A 21,049-nucleotide genomic window follows, 5' to 3' on the forward strand; every position below is an offset into this window, starting at 1 on the left:
GTTGCAATTTGTAAATAGCATTAGCCTAGAATATAATGATTACATTTACATGTAATCACTTGGCTTTTATAAGGTCAGATAATATTAAGAATCACAGACCATAAGAATGACTGGTTTTAAATGTATCTCTGTGCTGTCATTCAATATGTTTGTGCACCATCTTACCGTGTTTCCCTGAAAATAAGACCTACCCAGCAATGGGTAGGCAGGGGAGGTGAAAGAGAGGGGGGAAGACCTAACCAGAAAATCAGCCTTGGCATGATTTTTCAAGATGACATCCCCTGAATATAAACCCTAATGCGTCTTTTGGAGCAAAAATTAATGTAAGACCCGGACTTATTTTCGGGAAAACGCAGTATTAGCGAAACAAGTAAAATCAGATCTCTTCTTTTCTAGTTATGACCAACGGGGATTGTATCTATTAGTTGGAACATCAGAAGGATACATCTTTGTTATCAATGCCAACCCTTCAAGCGTGTTTCAGATTCTTGGATTCGTAGGTACTACATAAAATGCTTACTAAAATATTAGTCGCTTTATTCCAAAGAATTCAGGGTTGTGAAAATGGGGCTCTAGTGAGACAATTATTTGTGGTGTATTTTCTAAAAGAGAAACATTTAAATAACTGTTCAAATTTACTTAGGAGAATCCCCCCACCATATTTAGAGGTTTTTGGTACATCCGTTTGCTACATAGTTAATGCAAAAAAAAATTTCTTGACTCAGTCAGTGCATTAATTAATGAAATGACCGAATATTTCTAACGTTATTACAAAGGGGGTTTGGGTTATTTGTCCCTGAAATGTTTTTTAAAATAATATTTGATCTCTATTCAATTAAGATATCTAAAGAAAGTTTTATTATATGAATGTTTAATGTTTCTTCTTTAAACAAAACGCTATCCAGCTTTTTCAGTAGCGTTTATCCAAATGCCAAGATAAACAACAGGTCTGGTAGGCGAGATGGCGTTTATGTGATGTACAGTAAGAACTAATACATGTCTCTCTGGCTTCAGTACTAAATACATATGTATATTTTCCCCCTAAATATATTTTTTAAATTCATTCATTCCTTTTTATTTTTTAAATTACTGAGTGCCTGCTAGATATAAAATGCTGAACCTAGGTCTGTGGGGCATGGAACGGTCAAGGAAACAATTTAGTGAGGGAGGAATAAGCAGAGTGCTGTGTGGGCTCAGAGGAAGAAGCAATTAATTCTGCCAGGTATGAGGAAAGGAGTAGAGATAAAGGGGGGCATAAATAAGAGGGGGTGCAGAGGATTGGGGGGAGTTTTCTGAGGGTTGAAAGTAGTGGAAGATGGGGCATGTTAGTATTTCATCTCAAGATAAAAGTGTGAGCAAAGGCACTTGGAATGGTAAGAAGTCTGGTGCAATAGGTAAACAGAAGAGTTTGCTGGATGATGATTATGATGGCGAAGTCTGAAAGAAGACTAAGTGTCTTGAGTATCATTCCCGGGAGTCTGGACTTTGCTCTGTTGTTCATGAGATATTATCGGAAGGTCAAGATGGGACTTGCATGATTTGACTCAGTTTTTGGAGGACGACTTGGGCACAAGTGAAGGATGGAGCAGAAAGGCAAGAGAATAGAATAAAAAAAAATGAGTTAGGCAACCATTCTAGTCACCCAGGCAAGGTCGATATTAATCGTGATAATAGCCAACACTTACTGAGGCATTCCTTACCATATAATAGCCAGCGCTCTAAGCACTTGGCATGTGTTAATTTATTTAATTCTTACAGGCAACTTTTATAAGGTAGGGACAGTTATTATCCTAATTTACAGATGAGGCAGCTGAGGCAGAGCAAGGTAGGTTAAGGACTGCTCAAAATCGTGCAGCTAGGTTGTGGTGCAGCCAGGACTCAAACCCTGGAAATGCGCCTCCAGGGCTCGGGCTCTTACCCATAGCGGCTACACTCTATGCAGTCTGAGGCTACACCCATGCAGCCTCACCCATGCAGTCACAGAAAGAAAAAGGAGGGAATAGCTATGAGTGATAGGATTGGTAGGGCTTGGTATTCAGTTGTATGTGCAAGGGAAGGATTGGCAATGACTCCAGAATTTCTAGCCTGGATGGTGGAATCTTGTCATGTCACCCATTGAAAGAAAAACTCAAGAAAAAAGAAAGTTATGGAGGTTGAGGAATAGGGTGATCTGACAAGCTCTGTAGATTTGAAACCAATAATAAGCTCTTCATTTGGGGCTCTTCAGCATAAGTTTGGAGATGGAGATTTGTAGTTCACAGCTTAGTGATAGAATTCTGATCTTAAAATCATGGAAGCTGATGAGATGGCTTAAGAAGACAGAGTAGAAGTGGGTGGGTGAAGAGGGTTAGGGGATTAGGAGGTACAAATTGGTAGTTACAAAATAGTAATGAGCATGTAGAGTATAGCATGGGGAATATAGTCAGTAGTATTGTAATAAATATGTATGGTGTTAGATGGCTACCGGATTTATCGGAGTGATCACTTCATAAGTGATATAAATGTTTAATTACTGTGCTGTATACCTGAAACTAATATAATATTGTATATCAAATGGAATTGAAAAATTTAAAAAACACACACAAAAGACAGAGTAGAAGCAAACCCAGTTGCTTAATGAGGCCAAGCGGGTAACCTAAATATGTAAATTAGATGACATGGAGTATGGTAGGACCTGTGGCTGACCTCAGAGTAGACGCAAGTTGTGCCAATATATTCCTTTTTTTTTTTTTTTTAACACATTTGAGTGTGGGGTGGAAGAACTACTTCCTTTGAAGTTGTGGACAGAAAGAGCTTGAAGGAGGAAGGCTGGAGGAGGGTGTAGACTGCAGTAGAAGTGTGAGTGTGGTGAGGGCTGGGACGAGGCCCTCGTGTATTTGCCAATCATAAGTGACCCCTGGGAGAGCAATTTCTTTGGAGTGGAGAGACAAAGAGGTTAGGGAGAAAGTGGCAGTCAGAAAATGAAGTCAGGAAGTGGCAACTCCTGATTTAAGAAGTCTGCAGTACAAAAAGGAGAATTAGATGGTAACTGTGGTGGGTTCAAGGAAGTTCCTAATTTGAAGATAGGGAAGTCTTGAGAGCTGAATAGAAGAAACCATAAAATACACAAGAAAATAAAAAGGTAATTGACAGCACATGGTCTAATAGGACATTGGACGCATGAGCTCAAAATCACAGACGGAAAGGGTTACATTTTGTTTCTACAAAAATGTCAGGAAATGAAGGGGGAGGATGGGAACAAACAGAGAAAATGTGAAATTTGGGATAAGCAAGTTGAGGTCAAGTTTGTGTCATGCTTTTTGTCTTCCTCGCCAAGAGAAAGTCATCCACTAACACCTGAGGGGAAGGGCTGATATTGGGGGCCTGAGAAAGTGGACACATGCAGAACAGCCCTCATGGAGAGTGGGAGTAGTGAATCTGGAGAGAACCCACAGTGGGCCTCAGGTATGACCCCTTGCAGAGGTCAGATTACCTAGATTTCTGGAGGGCAAACCCAAGTCCTATGTATATCTACCACACCTGCAATACCTTGCCTACAGATGAAAAGAGAACACTGATGCCTGAGTTTATCTAATATTGGGAGTGAGCAAACCAGCTAGAGTAGACATTCAAGGGACCAGAGCATGCAGGTGCTGCTGAGTGGGGTGCACATGGCAGACTCTGGAGGCCTTTTGGGCTGGGAAAGAAGCTGAGCACATCTGAGCTGGGTTGAATTGGCCCGCTGAGACATAATCAGGAGAATCCTCCAAAATATCCTCATCACTTATGTTTAAAGGTCACTTTAAATATCCAGTAAATACATTTGGATCTAAAGATTTAGTAAAGGCAATTCTATAATACGATCTCTTACTTGAAAGATAAAAGATTCTTTAAACTTGTCAATGACCACTTGTAGTATTAATTTCCATTTGCTTTCAGAGGTGGGCAAAGACATTTTACAAATATCTACAGTGTCTCTTTTGGACTCAGACGTAGTGGAAGTGATGGCCCTTTCCCCACTTCCACAAACAGGAAGAAGCAAACTGGAAATATTTACTCTGCCTAAAATACTACCACAAGGTAAAGAACAGACAAGCAATCAGACAAGTAGTTGCTATAGCTGTTTTTTTTTCCTAGTGATAGTGGTTTTTTGGTTTTGTTTTTTTCCTCTTAACTTGTGAAGAGATAAAATGGCCACCTTTGGAGTATTTTACAGAGTGAAACAAATGTGGCTGCTAAACAATGTGAAATGTGGACTTTCTTCTAGGACTTGTCATTCATGTGAACCTGTCATATTACCAGAGAAAGGAAACAGGATCGACTGGCATTTTTGTCAAATTGATTTGTCATTTTGTGACGTCTCTTTTTTGTACTTTTAAATATACATAATCAAACTCAGAGCGGTTACTGTAGAGTTACTTTCACTGATAAAATTATAAAGAAAGCTTTCTGGATAAAGAGGTCTGATAAAATAGATACTCTTTGTTTTCGATAACTATCTGGGTAGCTATTTTGCAAATATATAATTATGGAGAATAAGAGAGCCAAAGATGTCAGAGTATTTTGATATTTTAATTAACCATATTTTAGAGACCATCATGAGTCTCTTTTAATGGTCTATCTCTACTTAATTGATGAAATTAACCCGGGCCTTATAAAAGATATTTTACACACTATCAGTCATTTAATCCTCAAGTATTTCTAATGAAACCAAGTTGTTTTTAAATAATTTTTTATCACCTAATAGGCTATGCATTATGAATTGACCATTTAAATTTTTTGTTTCACTTTTCATAATTGTTCGTAATGATAAAAAAATTAAATCAATATATGGTGCATATGATCTCTTTTCTTCCCCAAATTTTATAGTTTCTACAAGCATTGCTGATCAAAGAGGGAGGATGATAGATGAATTAATTCATAAATTCCTGTATGAGATAGAGCACACTCTGTCCTCTGCAGTGTTGGACTTTCAAAGTAAACGAGTATATGGCTTCTGTAAAGAAGTACCATACATCTGCAGCTATCTTCTTCCGGAGCAAGTATGCCAAAGCTTAAGCATGCTATCGTTTTTCTTACCATGTTTCCCCGAAAATAAGACTGGGTCTTATGTTAAGTTTTGCTCCAAAAGATGCATGAGGCCTTATATTCAGGGGATGTCATCCTGAAAAATCATGTTAGGGCTTATTTTCAGGGAAACACAGTAGTAATCAAGATTGACACATTGTATGAATTAGATGTGATCCATGCTTTAACATTATAGTCCAGTTAACAAATGGCTTTTTGTAGTAACACAATTTCCTTGGATTAGATGTATGTTAGCATAATTTGTTAATCCATCATAAAATGTTTGAGCAACCTCATACTTGTGCTACATACTCGTATATCACACTTGTCAGATAAACATGAAGATGACACAATATTAGTTTAGACCTTGAAAAAACAATCTAGCATTAGAAAATCTATTCCACAGGTGTCAGGGGCTAGAGAGTTGATGATTTTCAGTGGAACTTTGCACTTGAGCCCTAAGTAGAATTGCATAGAATAGTTAAACTATGTTTCTGGCATCCTTTTGTCACACTGTCTTCACACTTCTCCCATATGGTATCACCTCCTGTTGCATACACTGGCCCAGATTACCTACTGCCCTTCCTCTCTAAACCCTTTAATCAAAGCCCTTTTCTCCTGGAATAGCCGATGTCAGGAAGGTGTGACACAAAGAAATTTAGAGAAGGAAGAAATGGCTTATGGTAAGAAGAATTCAAGAAAAGCGTCATGGGGGAAGTGATATTTGAGCTGGACTTTGAAGAATAGGTTAGATTTATGCATGGAGAAATGTTGTGGGCAATCTTAGCAGGGAGCTGGGTTGCTGAGGTAGGGAGGGGGCGGATCGGTGGGGATGTGGTGGGGAAGGGCGCTCCAGACAAAAGTCGTGGCGTGTGCAGAGGCTTGGAGGGGGAAATGCATGAAACACATAAGGGGCATAGTGAGTAATTTATTTTGACTTGAACGTGGGGATATGTGAAAATGATTAGTGAAAAATAAAGATTGTCAGTATAGTCTAGGATCTTTAATGGTAGCTAACATAGAGAAGACTTCTTAGTTGGCTGAAATGAACTTTTATTTGCAAACAAAAATGAAAAATATGATGAAAATACAGGTGCCCGCTTTATCATGTATCAGTTTATTTCCAATGACAGTTTGTGAATTTGAATCTGACTGTATATGTACAACTGCAAATCCGAAGGTATCGCTTCCCTGATCTTTTCCATAATGTGATTATTTTCTTTGATTGACAGGGCCATAGCGGTATTTGCATTCTTAAGCCACACCAAAAAATGCAATGCAAACATTATGGACCTGGAATGCTCTCTCTGTCTCCACATGGATCGTGGCTCATATCAAGAGCTAAATGTGGAACTCTGTGTATCCGAGACATTCACACTTTGGTAAACTCTTTTTTGTTGCTGTTGTTGTTGTTTAAATCATGGAACGTATATCTTGATCTCATATAAGAAACAAAAGCCCTTAGGAAAGGAATTGGAACTCTTTCTTGGGTAAATTGACTGATAACTTATTTACCACTGATGGTGTTATTGACTCTAACCATTAGGTGTATTTATGTACTGAAGTTTGAGTCTCTGAGGGAAGAAACACCAACCAGGGATTGAAGTCTGCAAGGAAAGAGGTGGGGCAGGGCTGTAGGTGAGCTCCAGCCGAGCTCCACCACCACTCAGCTGTGTGTGTTGGAAACTCACTGAGCTTCAGACGCTCCTCTGTAATGGTTAGGGAAGGCTTGCTTGCTGTCACCTTGTGGTGAGAGCCAGTGAGAGGATGTATGCAAAACTGCCTTGGAAATAGTGAATTGCTATGCAAACTTAGGGATGATTGCTGCTATCTCGCTGGCCAGACAGGCCTCTGAGCTGGTTGCTGCTGTCTCCACCAGACTCTTCATGTGATGCTGGAACTGAGTTGTCTGGTCATTATTATAATTCAGTGTGGTCAGTGATTCTTACTGAGGGTTCTACCCCATATCCCTGAAGCATCACAATCACATGACACATCCCCCGGGTCCACAGAGCAGCTGGTTGTGCCCATCCAACTCTCCTTGCTCAAGCATTTTTGGAGCACAGTTGGGCAAAAGTGATATTATTATTATACAGGAAAAATCTTAAATCCCTTAGACATTATTTTTAAGTGAACAATTTGCAAACTCTGTTATACTGTCTCATTTGAATGATTTCTAATGTATACTACAACTGATAGCAGTATAATATGGCAATGCATCAAAGTTTTTTTGGGTGATTCTATGTAAAGCACCTCATATATGAGGTTATCCATGGTAGCACTTTTTTTTAAAGCAACCTCATACCCATCAACAGAGGACTGGATAAATAAATAATGGTACATAAACAGTACATAAGTAAAATATGGAATACTATGCAGCTATAATACAGAATGAGGAAATCCTTATGGAACAATATGGAAGGAACTCCAAGTTACAAAGCTAAGGGGGAAAACCGAGGTGCATAATATATGTATTATGGTACAATTTAGGTTAAAAACTGTATAAAACTTTGTTTATATGCATAAAAAAAAGCCTCTGAAAAGATATTGAAAGTGTTGTCTTTTGGGGGTGGTTGGGGAATGCTGACAGGAAGGAGATTTCACTGCATATATTTTTATAGTTTTTTTAATTTTGAACCATTTGAATGTATTACCTACTCAGAGGCTTTAAAATTTTTTTTAAGCATCAAGGTTGAGAACCAGTGTGACACAGAAATCCCAGTTTTTAGTCAAGGGGCTCAAACTGTTGCCCTGTGTACAAAATGAGTGATGTGTTTTGTTTGGGTTCTAATTAAACTGGCTTAATTAGCACCCTCCATGTAAAGCATGTTATGCTTCCTTCTTCACAGCGCCCTCACTCATCACACTCACCTCTTCACATATAAATGGAACCTGCCTGATTCTTGACAGTTGTCTCAGTTTGTCCCTTCCGCTTGCTCAAGGACCCTTCCTTAACTTCGTAGCCTGCAGCAAGTCCATTTGCTTCTCTGTGTCTAATTTTCCTATTATAAATTAGTGGTAATAATCCCTCTCCATCTATACTACACAAATGGAAGGATGAATTAGTATGGGTTCAGATGGATTTTGAAATAGGGATTTTCAGTGCTATGTATTACCCAGAGGCTACTTCCATACCAACTAAAATGCTTTTAACAAATAGAAAAAGAGAAGCAAAGTTCATGTAACCCCGCTTAGGAAAACCATGTGGTAGAATTGCATTTGTAATTTCTGCACTTTGTTCCTAAAACTATTGAGGAAACATTTGTTTCCTGTCGGAGTCATTCTCACCAAGGGCACGGAATTCAATCGGTGAGAATTTCATTGGATGGACAAAATATTCTGGTGAATGGGAAAGAAGATGGCACCCTTGTTTACCTAAGATGGAGGTAAGTACAATCTATAGCAAGCAACCTCACATGGTATGGTGTTTTAAAACACAGATTTTATTATTTAGGTACAGTAAGGCCAACATAACTGGAGACAACTGCCATTGAAAAGATTGTTATATTCATAATTCCCAAGAGGAGGGCATATGCCATACTATTGGGGGAGGGGGAGTGGCACATGGAAAGCGCCAGAGAGGGTAAGGAGACAGAGGAAGCAGGGAAACTGTGGGCAGGAGGCTTTATTTTGATTTCCATGAAAATGAGGAGGCAGATTTAGGATTGGCTAGTTTGGATGATATCCATGGATTCTGGGGCACAGGGGCTACCCCTAGTTATCTGGTACGTGGCCCTGGGGTGATTAGGACAGGGAAACAGTGTCCCTGAGTATGGAAGACCAGGGGAGGAGATGTTGGGATGTGGGCTCTGGATTGGTTGGTTTGCATTTGAAAGGGCAAGTTGTTTACTGTCTCTAGAAATTGGCCAGCCCTGGGAGGGGCAGTCCCTCCAGAGTCATCATGGCCCCAGGTATTAAAGCATCAACATACAAAAAGTAAAAAGACATGGTTAGTACAAAAGACATGTTCAAGTCTTCTCTTTAATAACATGTGTTGGAGGAACACAAGAAATGAGGACAATTCTGAATATTAGATAGCTTTAAAAACTCCTGTTTATCCTTAAAAATCCTAACATAGATACATATGTATGTGTACACACATACAGACTTATTTCTCTAATTAGACTTCACTTAGACAATATTAATTGATTTAGATTTTGATTAGGCTAAAATTAAAATGCTAAATAAACAAATACTACCAAAGCATACACACGATGACCAGGGGGTTAGCGAGCGTGAAAGTGACAGCCTGGACTTCAACTGTTGCCTTATTTGACCTGCCAGTGGACATCACTAGTCAACATGCAATTCATCTCCCCCAAAATAATACGTCACAGTGCCTCTTGTGACCAAAACAATAATAAAACATGGCCTTTCTCAGTGACATTTGAAAATGTTACGTCTTGTGGAAATTTTGTATCAAAACAATTTGGGTAGCTATTAAATACTTCAAAGACTCCTTTAAATACGGCACCATCATGCCGTAAAATATTAGCTTGTAGCTCATACGAAGTATGACAATTAAGTTCACAAGCTTAGCCTAGAAAAAGTGCTACATACCTCATTGCTGAATATCACTACAGTCATTTTCAAAGTGTTCACCTTGGGATTCTATGTACTGACACCAGCGCCTAGTCCACCCTTCAAAGCAATTTTGGAACTCTTTTTCTATAATGCCCATCAGAGCTGTCATCGTATTACCCTTGATGTCCTTTACCCTTTATCTTTGGGTAAAGAAAGAAGTCATTGGGGGCCAGATCAGGTGAGTAGGGAGGGCGTTCCAATACAGTTAATTGTTTACTAGCTAAAAACTCCCTCACAGACAGTGCCGTGTGAGCTGGTGCATTGTCATGATGCAAGAGCCATGAATCGTTGGTGAAAAGTTCAGGTTGCATAACTTTCTCACACAGCCTTTTCAGTACTTCCAAATCATCAATTTGGATTAACTGCTTGTCCAGTTGGTACAACTTCATAATGAGTAATCCCTCTGATATCAAAAAAAGGTTAGCAACCTCGTTGCAACAAGGTTCGTGAACTTAATTGTCAGAACTTTGTATAAAAGTCCTAACATATTCTTTACAATCAGTGGACAAGGAGCATCTCAGTTAACAGCACACTGGTGCTGGAGCCCTCTTTATGGAAGTAAAGTCATTTCCAGCCCTCCCCGGGCGAATCATGTGTACTTCTGACTCAAAGTTGAGTCTGAAATCTCAGTCCAGGACTTACTAGCTTGTAACCTCAGGTACCTGACAACCCCTCCAAATCAGCTGTGACAAGGTGGGGTCTGCAGCACCTTAGAGCTTGTTAGAAATGCATATTCTTGAGCCCCACCCAGACTTTCTGAATCAGAATCTCTGTGGGTGGGACCTAGGAATTTGTTTTACAAACCCTCCAAAGATGATGGAGTTCCCAAAGTTTGTGATGTCCTGGTGTATTGAGAGGAAGTAATACTTCCCTCAGTGGGGGTGAGGACTGTGAGGGCCGAATGTGATCATGTGATTATGTACTATGTGAATCAGCACAACACCTAGTACATTTTAGGGACTCAACCAGAGTAGTGCCTCTTCTGTGCAGTGGCCAAGGTGGGTACAGAGGACACGTAGATTAAGGGCATGGAGACCGTGTGAGAAAAGGTCACCCAGAAAGGTCAAGCATCTGGTCGTGTTATGGAGCCCATAGAACGGGCTCTCCTCTAAGAAGCAGAGTCCTAATAACTACAGAGCACCGCAAACAATTGTCCACGTATTTCTTTGTATAGAACGGGTTATGTATCTGGAAATAATACCGCTAAATGTGCGTTTTTAAAATTGTGATTTTGTGTTTTCTTTTTTTATCAATATAGGCGGTTGGGAGGAATCTTAACCAGTGAAACTCTTGACTATTGCCATCAACTTTTAGCTATTATGAGCAACACCATGGAGGAAGAGAATAATTATTTAAGTATAGCGCAAAGTGACTCCTCAAGTTTGGGATCAGAATCGGAACACACAGTTGAGTTCCAATACAGTTTTCTTTCCCCTTCTGTCGACCTAAGAAATATTAAAACCTGTAAACAATTTTTACAAGAGTTTATTTGAGCTAAACTGACAACAATTGCCAGGAAGCAAGATCTCGAATGCTCCGCAGAATGAGTTTCACAGTTTCTTTTATGTGGTTTTGAAATTAAGGAGGAAACTAAGGGAGATTACATGAAGGTAGAAGAAAGCAAGGCGGGGATTGGATTACAGGATAGTTAACAAGATTCTGTGCTATCCTGAGGGTGGTTACTGTTTATTTCAAAGGTGTGTTGACCTAGATGCACAAGAATAATAGACAGGGCTTGCTCAAGGCAAAGATAAACCCTTTACTAAAGAAGTTATATGTCTGAGGCGTGACTACCTACCATGACCTGCCCAGTTAGGAATTTATGATCAGCTCACCCCTGAGGTTACTTTTCGTGGACCCCTTTTTTGTCCACTCTTCCTTGCTTTCTTTTTAAACCAAATAACAGTTTTTGGGTTGCTTTTAGCAGATATTTAGTAATAGTCCTTTTTACCCATGTGCCCCATGATTTTCAAAAAGAGCATGAGCTACATCTGAGATAAAATAGTCAGCCTTTCTCAAAGCAATCACAAATATTACACTTCAAATCTTATTTAAACCATCGTACAAGATCCAGGCTTGCCTGAAAAAAAAATCTTACTACCAATTCTGCTGCTTGGTCAAAATGGTCTAACTTTTATGTCACACACATGATTTAGGAAGTATCTAGCCAGAGAAACACATTCATTCATTCAATCATTTAACAAATATTTATTGAGTACCTACTAAGTGCATGAACAGATAGAAAGTTTCTGCTTTCATGAAGCTTACATTCCAATTGGGGGTGGGGGTGAGTAAAGAGAAAGATAAATAAGCAAATAAATAAGAAAAGGTTAGGTAGCAACAAGATCTATTTAGTGAATGAAAATGGCATCCTGTGATAGTGTTTGGCTGGAATAGCCTCTCCAAGGAGAAGACTTTTAAGCTGAGATCTGAATTAAAAGAGGGTGCCAACATGCAACATGGGGCAAAAGAACTCAAGGAAGAGGGGAAAAGAGCTTGGCATGTCTGAGGACCTAAAAAAGGCCCGTGCGGTTGAAGGAAGCAAGAGAGAGAGTGGTAGGAGATGAGGTCATCAAGGTGGGAAAAGGCCAGGTAATGAAGGGCTTTGTAAACCAGGTAGAGTTTGGATTCGATTTTACGTGTAATAACAACCTATTAAAGTGTGCTGAGGAAAAGATTTACATGATCTTATTTACATTTTTGAAATGATTACTTGCCTGCAGTGTGAAGAATGTTTCCTGTGGGGGACTAGAGTAGAAGCAGGGAGATTTAGTGAGGAGGCTGTGATAGAGGGCCAGGTAACAGTGACAGGTGAGGCAGTGGGAGAGGAAGTGGGAGATTCCGAGTAGGTTTCAGAGGTAAAGTTGATAGAAGTCACTGATGGATTAGAGAGAGAGGGAAAGGAAGGACTTAAGGATGACACTTAGATTTTTTTACCTGAACAATTAAGTAGGAGATGGTACCATTCATAGAGGTGGGGAGGGGAGCCACTCTGGGGAGACAAAAGGGAATCTGAAACCAGTTAGTTACTCATGCCAACCTTGAGAAACCTGTTAGACATCTAAGTGGAGATACAAAGTAGGCCACTGGGTAGTGGAGCCTTCAGTTCTGGGGAGAGGCAAGGACTGGAGATGTTGATTGGAGAGTCAAGCACGTGTGGATGGAATTTAAAGGCAGAAAACCAGGTGAAGTCATAGAAAAGTAAATGACAAGAAGTAGAAGGGGACCAGGACAGAGCAACTTTTGGAAATCTGGAGAAAAAGGAGAGTGAGAAGGAGCAGCCAGTGAGGTTACAGGAGGGCCAGGAGACTGTGACATCTCAAACTCTTTCAACACATTTTGCTGCCTTGGGAGAATTAGAAAGGGAGTAGTAGCTAAAGGGGAATGTGGTCAGTGGAGAGTGGCTTTCCAAAATGCAACAAATGCAAAGGGATTCAAAGTACTTATAAGAAGTAGGGTGAGAGGAGAAGCTGATAAATTTTCAGTTTAATAACTGTGCCTGTCTTCTTCTAAGATAAATGAGAATGTGAATTTAAGCATTGACTCATCGCAAGTGGCATTACTCCAAGTTGATAATATGAAGGAAATTCCCTGGATACAACAAAAAAACCAAGAGGTATTTATAAAACATGGGAGAGGTTTGAAATAATGCTTTGAGGGTGTGCCAAATAGACTGGTTTCCTGTGAAAACCTGTTGGAAAGTTAGAAAGTAGAACGAGATCCTACTTGACAGAGCATTATAAGTGTAACTTTCCTGAAAGCAAACAAACGCTCTCAACACGGCCTGGTCGTTTAGAGTCAGTTATAAGAGCTTTACGAACTGTACTTAGGTTAATAGGAAACCCAACAAAATGAAGTGTGATACTTCATGTTGGAGTGCGTCTGGGGGCATGCTGCATGGTTGATGTCAAGAAAGGGGTGGGTCGGGAACAGGAGATGACGGGGTGTCGTGGCTTCAGATGTGCAGGAAGCTGACAAAGGATTTAGCCTGCTTGTCCAGTTACCCTCAAGTTCCCAATAAAACAGCACGCTGGTTTTCCTTTGTAAACTATTCTCCATTTAATTTTTCACTATTTAATTATTTTCTTTCCATTGGCCTTATAATTGACATCAGATCCAAGACGCTGCAGTGGTCACTTACATAATAGCAGCTGACTTAGTGAAGGTGCTGCAGTGGTATTATTATTAGTCTTTAACATTTGTCTTATTTGTTTCTAGAAACGTGCTACCTATTATGTACCTATGGACCGGTGCGTGTACGTGATGAGTGTATGTAGGTGTGCCTGTATCGTATCTGTCACATGCTTCTCTATCATTCCTTTTGCCTGTGTAAGTGATATGCTTGTCCCATTTCAGGCCCTCAGAATGGAGATTAAACTGTTTTCCAACAAAAGGAGAGAGATAAAAACAGGAATGAAAGAACTTGCTAAAACTGTAAGTGTTGTGGTTTCATATAAAAATACATTTGGCCCTTGGCCTAAAATTATTTTTTGAACTATATTTTGTTCAACACAGCATGAGGAGCTATACCCATTTGTTTCTCTGCCTTTCTCTTCTACCTTTCCTCAGTTTTCTGGGGTACTTCAACAGGGTAGAATTTTTACCATACCACGCTATATATAAACAGTGGTTTTCTTCTCTGTCTTCCCCAAATACTATGTCTTATTTTTTTAATAATTATTTTAAACTAAAGTTATATGTTTACATTTTTACAAATTAATGGCATAATTTAAAATAATATTTTAAAGCAGTACCTGCCCTACTTATTTATTTTTTACTATGATTCCTGTACTCTAGAGATAACTGTTTTCAGTTCTTTCAGCTTTTCTGTTTGGTTGTTTACCTCCATCTTTCTAAATAGTCTTCTTAATACTGTCTTTTGATATTTCTATTTTGACACTGTGGGTTTCCTGGTATGGAAGATGAGTATTTAGATTCTTTTACACGGCACCTTCCCATCACTACAACATACACATAAATCCGTACTAAGTATGGACACTATTATAGTTATGTAAATATTCTTCATAGCTGAGCCACATTGTATATTATAATTACATTTCCATTTTTACAACTTTACATTTCCAGCAATTAATAATTGCCTTTGTTTTGGATTAAGGCTTTCTAGTATGTACCTGTTACCTATGCAAACTCCACTAATGTTAAGTACAAAAAGCCTTTTCTCAATACAAATACCTAAGGAAAGCAAACTGTCCGAGTTTCTTTTTTTTTTTTTTTTAACTTTATTTTTGTGACCTGCCTTCTAGAGCTTTCCATCTTCCATCTCTAGTCTAAGCACCTTGCTCTCTAGACCAGGCACACAACTGCTGTCCTAGAAAATTCTCCTGTCCACCTCCCTGGGAACTTCTCTCACCTGCCCCCCTGAGTTGGAGCCCCTGTTTTCAGGGTCTCATGCATTTTTCTTTGTTTTCTTGGTCTGCATCTTCCAGCAGCTTCCTAAGCAGAACTGCTGTGTTGTCCCACGCTTGAGAACATCATTTATCATGTAGCTGTGCTTCTGACGGACCATTTCAATGTAATACAGTGTGAGTCGTACAGTGCTTTGGCACTTGAGAAAGTGTGTATGGGAGCTATGTTTTTTGAGACTTGGTTTTTCTTAAAATGTCTTTATCCTACTCTTATATTCATCTTGTCACTTGCCTATGTCTACAATGATTTCCCCTCCGAATTTTGAAGGCTTGCTCCATTGTTTTCCAACTTTCAGTGTTTGCCTCAGAGAACCTAATACCTTTCTGATTATCAGTTCTTTGTAGGCAGCCAGATTTTTCAATCTGGAAACTTATAGGATCCTTTCTTTATCCCTGCTGTTTGGAAATTTCACAATTATGCAACTTGATATGTTTGATGGATATTCTTGGTTTGCTGGTACAAATATACAAATAGGAATTTATGCATTTTTGTTGTTGTTCTTTATGAATGAATGACCTCTTAGGGGTTAAGCCTTAAAACTTAAATAACCACAATAGGCACATAACCTAATTCTTTACTCAATAGTTGCATTTAGATAAACAGAACATCTATTTTTTATTGATTGCTAAGAGAGTCTTTAATGTTTAATTCTTTTCTTGTCGCTATCCTTTTCTACTTTAAAATTCAGGTTCTGAATATGATGGAAGAAAATGAAACAGTAGATAATATTGCAAAATTAGAGCAACGGGAATTTGGTCTGGATCTTGAGGAACTGGAAAAGCTTCACGACGAAAGTGAGGAAGAAATAGAAAAGGTATGAAAAATCTGATTTAAGCACCATAATGAAGGGAACAAAAAGAAAATAGGAAGAACTTTTCCAGATTATGCAAACAAAACAAAAACTTTTCCAACACAATGTGAATAAAGCAAACCTAGTGCATATAAATGGAATGAGTCAGAGAATTATTGAATTTGGGGGTTAGGGGAAAGAAGAGTATCTGGGCTAGCCAGACATCTGATGTTTGTCTCTCCTCCATGACCTTCATACCAAACATCTTCCACCATGTTTGAAAATTTTTGGAAATCCGCTTGGCTATCTCATGTCAACTTTGGGCACTCTGGTTTAATAATCCCTTTCTTAATTAGAGTTGAAATCTTTCTTCCTACACTCACTGATTCTTCTATTTTTTGAGCACCATCTACTCTATGTCCACTCTGAAAATGGTTAGAGAAGATTAGCAGTTACCATGTTCCCTGTGTATCTTCTCTTGTCTCAGGTAACTATCCCAGCTCCTATGAAGATCATATAATGTAGTTTCGATAGCTTCATCACCATCACACAGTTTTCTTCTGATTTCGTTATACTTGAGTCTGGCATCCACAAAACAATTCCAATTATTATCTGTCCAGTTTAGAGAAAAGCATAAACTTAAACCTCCACTTTTCTAGATACTTCTATTAATTCAGCCTTTGCATCTTTTTATTGCAGTCACATCACATTGTTTACTCATATTGACTTTGTTTTAGGTAAAAGCCCTAATTGTGTTTTACATAAGATGTTCTTAAGCTACCTCTTTCTCAACCTGCACAGTACCAGTGATTTTTTTAATGTGCAAGAATAAATACATCTTTCCCTCTGAACAAGAGAATTAAATATAGCTGGATTCAACGATATTTAAGTGGATTATAGTTGGTTAAACAACTACACAAAAAGAGAGTGATTACTTGATTGATGTCTCTAGGAGAGAGGTTTCCAATGATATGCCCCAGGACTGTGTCCTGTTAAACATTTATTAATGATTGGGTGAAGATGTAGAAATGAGGTAGATTTGTCAAATTGGTGAGTGACATGAGGCTGAGAATGAGAGGAAATATATTGGGTAACAGATTCAGGACCAAAAAGACCTCAACAGACTGACCCAAAGAGATAAAATTTACCTGGATGATCATTCATCCATTCATTCTGCAACATTTATTGAATATCTATTACGTGCCAGGCTGGAAATACAATGAATAAAACAGATAAGTCCTGCCCACATGGGGCTAATCTAATGGAGAAGACAGGCCATAAATAAACAAATCTCTCTATATTGTATGTTGAAAACAAACTGGATGCTATGATATATGTGGGAGATCTACTTCTGTGGTCAAAGAAAGCCACTTTAAAAGGGTGACATTTTGATTGGGAACTAAAAGAAGAGAGAGAGCTGACTATGCAAAGATCTGGGGGAGGAGAATGTCAAGCAAAGAGAGCAGCAGGAGCAAAGGCCCTGAGGCAGAAATGGCTTGGAGTGTTCCAGGAACAGAAAGGCCAGAAGGCTGTAGGACATGAGGTGACAAGAGAGCCCCATCGAATGATGTGGGAGAGGCAGGCAGAGGCCAGTCTGAAGACCTTGCACAGGTGTATCAGGGTAAAGAATTTGGCTTTTGTTATTACATAAATGCACAACAGGAAGCTATTAGAAATGATCCCTCCCCTTTTTTTTGCTATAATAATTGGCATCAATTTAGGGGCTTTTTGAATGTTATTTATTTTGATTGTCACAACAATCCAAAAAAGTATGTTATTGTTTTTTCCACTTGAAGAAATTAAGGCTTCGGAGCTAAAGTCACTTGGCTAGGATCCCACATCTGGGATCTGAGCCAGGAAGCACTCCCTATCTGCCCACAAGGCTCCAGGCTCTTCTCCTTGGCTGTGGCTTCACTCAGGCCTGTAATCTCCCTTCCTATTCTGCCACCAGTTTCTCCCAGCTCATTCAGCTGGAACGTTCTGCAATGAGTCTGGGTTAGGTGCCCGCCTCCATTCTTACTCTAGCATTGCTTCTCTCTTCAAACCCATGTCTAACTACCTGGCCCCAGCAGCCTGCTCCTTTGGCCTGCTGACCTCCTAACCACTGGTGAACCTGCTCACCCACTCTACCCCTTCCCCATGCCTCTGCCCCATATACCCGCCTTTGACGCTTATCAAATTGCTGCCCATCTCTTGAGAAGGCCCCTGATCCTCTGAGTCAGGCTTTGGTGCAGAGAAAGGCTCTTCACATGCTCGTTTCCCTCATGTTGTGTACTTTGCCTGAGCTCCCGGCCTCTTGAAGAGGTATCAGCCCCAGACTGGGTGTGAGAATGGGGCCAGATCATGTAGCACAGAACAGTGTTAGTAGATGGCACCACAAACCCAGCTGGCTTTCAGCACACGGGGAGCGGGACACGAATCCCTGGGAAGAGGTAGTGCATCTACCCATTAGGGATGCCCGTCCCCAAAGGGACCAGGCCACTGCTAGCCCTGGCCAGCATCTCAACAATAGAGAAAAGGCCAAAGCCCAGTACTGGCAGCTTGGACACAGTGTTAGGGACCAAATCTGGAGGTGTTGATCAAGTAGCTCAGCGGTAGAGACAGAAAGGCTGGGAATCACACAGGGTCTGACACTGATTCTCCAAAACAGCTGTTTATTTAAGAAAAAGTAAAATGTGTTAGCCATTAACTCAATGGATAAAAACAAAACAGAAATAAAATGCAAATTAAGCAAAGTATTCAGACCATAAATAAAATAAATATGAATAAATGAATGAATAAATGAACAAGACATTTTGTAATGGGGGGCGGGGGGTGGACATTATGCTTAGCTAGTTTGCTAACAATTCTGCAAACAAAGTGAAATGCAAAAAAGGATCTGAGGATCCTAAGGACTAAAGATTACTGGGTCTCACTTTCATACCAGCTCTTTTGACAAACTTTATTAAAATGAGAACACTTAAATCACTTAAATATTAATTAATAGGATTACTTGAAGCAGATAAAACTAATTGAAATAGCACATAAGTTTCTAAGTGGGGAAAGGTACATTATGTGACCCCCAAGAGTAGCGGAGCATTCACTTCATAGTGGACAGAAATAATAGAAGAACTAAGTAAAGGCCCCAGACAGAGGTCACAAACTGGCATTTTACATATACAATGACAAAAATTAAGCCAACATTTAGATATCTGGCAGTTTCATAAAATTACAAATTTCAAACTTCTCTAATAAAACAGGAAGACTTGGCATAGTGGGTTTGCTACCCCACCCTGTACCCACCAGCCAGATCTTGGATGACGTGTGTGTGTGTGTGTGTGTGTGTGTGTGTGTGTGTGTGTGTTAGCTATCCAGCCCACCATGGCTGTGCTATTGTTCCCACAGCCTGCCCTTAAAGGTGTTTGTGTTGACACCCTGGTCCTCAAGGAAGGGAATCCCGAGCCTCCAGACTAAACTTCAGGAGAAGTTCTCCAAGACAGGGAAGTGTCCGCACCCAAGTGCATCTTGGTGCAGGGAAGCTCTATGTGCCGGGGAAAGATCAAACTCTATCACGAAACGTGCAGTCATGACTGGCTCATTAACGTACTACAGAGATTATTTTTTTAAGAGGCCACATTTTCATTTTTGTTTTTCCCTTCATCTATGTTCTGCAAGATAAGGAAGGAAGTGGAGATGCATAACCTAGCCAAGAGATATTTGGCTGAACTCATTAAAGAAGAATGCTGGAACTCAATGGCTGTGAAAGGTCGAGCTCTTAAGGTAACGTGTATAACCCCAGGTATAACACCTTAGCCAATGAGAATTTTTATTGGAAGTCTCATGGCAGAAAATTTTTTAAAGAAAATCCATACATAGGAAAGCATTCAAAGCATGCCTCTCCCGTTCCCGTTCTGAATTCTACCTAGATGTTCACTTTTTCTTGTCTCATTCTTCCCTCTCTGCTCAGTCCCCTTCTGCTTCCAAGCCAGCATCTCTTAAGATTTGCCTTAGCACCTCTTTCCCTCTTTCTCTGTGGCACTACCTGCCGCCAGGTGTTAATACCTGTTTGTTCCAGGAGGCCACCTCACTCACTTTCTATACAGATTGAAAACCAAACGATATTGTTCATATTTCTACCTCTACCTGCCCTCACATTTTCTAAAGGGCTGTTTTTCATGCTTTTTCATTGAGATTCCTCCCAACACAACTTTCCTCTTTGTGTAGGGGGACCAAAAGTCCCAGTTTATGTCTGTGGTCCTAGAGTAACTTTTAACAGCACCCTTTTCACTTTCAAATATGCCCCCCACCCCACACACCTGTTTGGATAGTGAAGTCTATGATCAGCCTACATTTATGTGATTGAGTATTGCTCAAAAACAGCGTTTCTCAAGAGTGGCACATTTTGGGCTGGATAATCCTTTGTTGTGGGGGCTGTCCTATGGATTGTAGGATGTTTTACAACATCCCTGGCCCCTACCTACTGGACCCCAGGAGCATCCAATCCACCCACTAGTAAAAATCAAGAATGTCTCCAGACATTGCCAGATGTCCCTGAGGGGCTGGGGCGTAGGGCGACACGGCAGGCAAAATCACTCCGGGCTGAGAACCACTGCTCCAGAAGTAAATCCTTCACAAAAGCACAGCCTTTTTATACAAAGTTATACCAGTGTTAATGGCATACATTGTTTTATTTTAAAGAAAGTTTCCATTTTCAATTTCACTCATGCATGACAACCTATGAATTAATTTTAATCAGGGAAAACATCCTTCACTCCACCCCAGATACACACTTTTATTAAAAATGGATTTATTTTGTGTGTTTTTTTCCTCAAGTGCTTTCACATCCCCTGCGTGGTTGAGAACTTTCCAATGAAAGAACGCACAGATGAAGAGTTGAAAAAATTGAAGAGAGTTTTACAGCAAAAGAAGATTGAAACCGAGTGTCTTAAAGTACAATTTTAAATATATGTGTTTATATAAGTGATGTGGTTTATTTCAGGGTCTTCTTTAGACAGATTTGAGTTGAGATACAATTTAGGATAAGTTTAGATATTGTTTGTGTTTATATTTTCATTCCTTGTTAATATATAGAATATATTCTAATGAATATAGGAGCCAAATCCTCACAATAAATCAAGAAGCCTATATCCTCTACCACACTGACTAGCCCTCAAATATGAGGATATTCTTTTTAAAATGTGCTTTGGGTTTTTTTTTGTCCTG

At 39.6% G+C, this 21,049-nt stretch overlaps 1 protein-coding gene across 2 annotated transcripts in view; it reads left to right on the forward strand.

Moving 5' to 3' along the window:
- Positions 1–21,049, forward strand: part of CFAP43 (cilia and flagella associated protein 43) — a 69,975-nt gene that overhangs the window by 27,492 nt on the left and 21,434 nt on the right. Inside the window, exons 12-23 of one of the 2 annotated variants that reach the window (XM_081073452.1) lie at positions 397–500; positions 3,919–4,059; positions 4,849–5,021; positions 6,279–6,428; positions 8,302–8,432; positions 10,889–11,036; positions 13,145–13,246; positions 13,849–13,899; positions 13,987–14,064; positions 15,746–15,871; positions 19,502–19,606; positions 20,660–20,776. In XM_081073452.1, the coding sequence (XP_080929578.1) occupies positions 397–500; positions 3,919–4,059; positions 4,849–5,021; positions 6,279–6,428; positions 8,302–8,432; positions 10,889–11,036; positions 13,145–13,246; positions 13,849–13,899; positions 13,987–14,064; positions 15,746–15,871; positions 19,502–19,606; positions 20,660–20,776 (1,426 nt within the window). The remainder of the gene's footprint in view (positions 1–396; positions 501–3,918; positions 4,060–4,848; positions 5,022–6,278; positions 6,429–8,301; positions 8,433–10,888; positions 11,037–13,144; positions 13,247–13,848; positions 13,900–13,986; positions 14,065–15,745; positions 15,872–19,501; positions 19,607–20,659; positions 20,777–21,049) is intronic. The other variant, XM_081073453.1, reaches the window with a different exon arrangement.

The sequence above is a fragment of the Rhinolophus hipposideros genome, assembly GCF_964194185.1.
Source record: "Rhinolophus hipposideros genome assembly, chromosome: 15".
In the NCBI taxonomy this organism is placed as follows: domain Eukaryota; kingdom Metazoa; phylum Chordata; class Mammalia; order Chiroptera; family Rhinolophidae; genus Rhinolophus; species Rhinolophus hipposideros.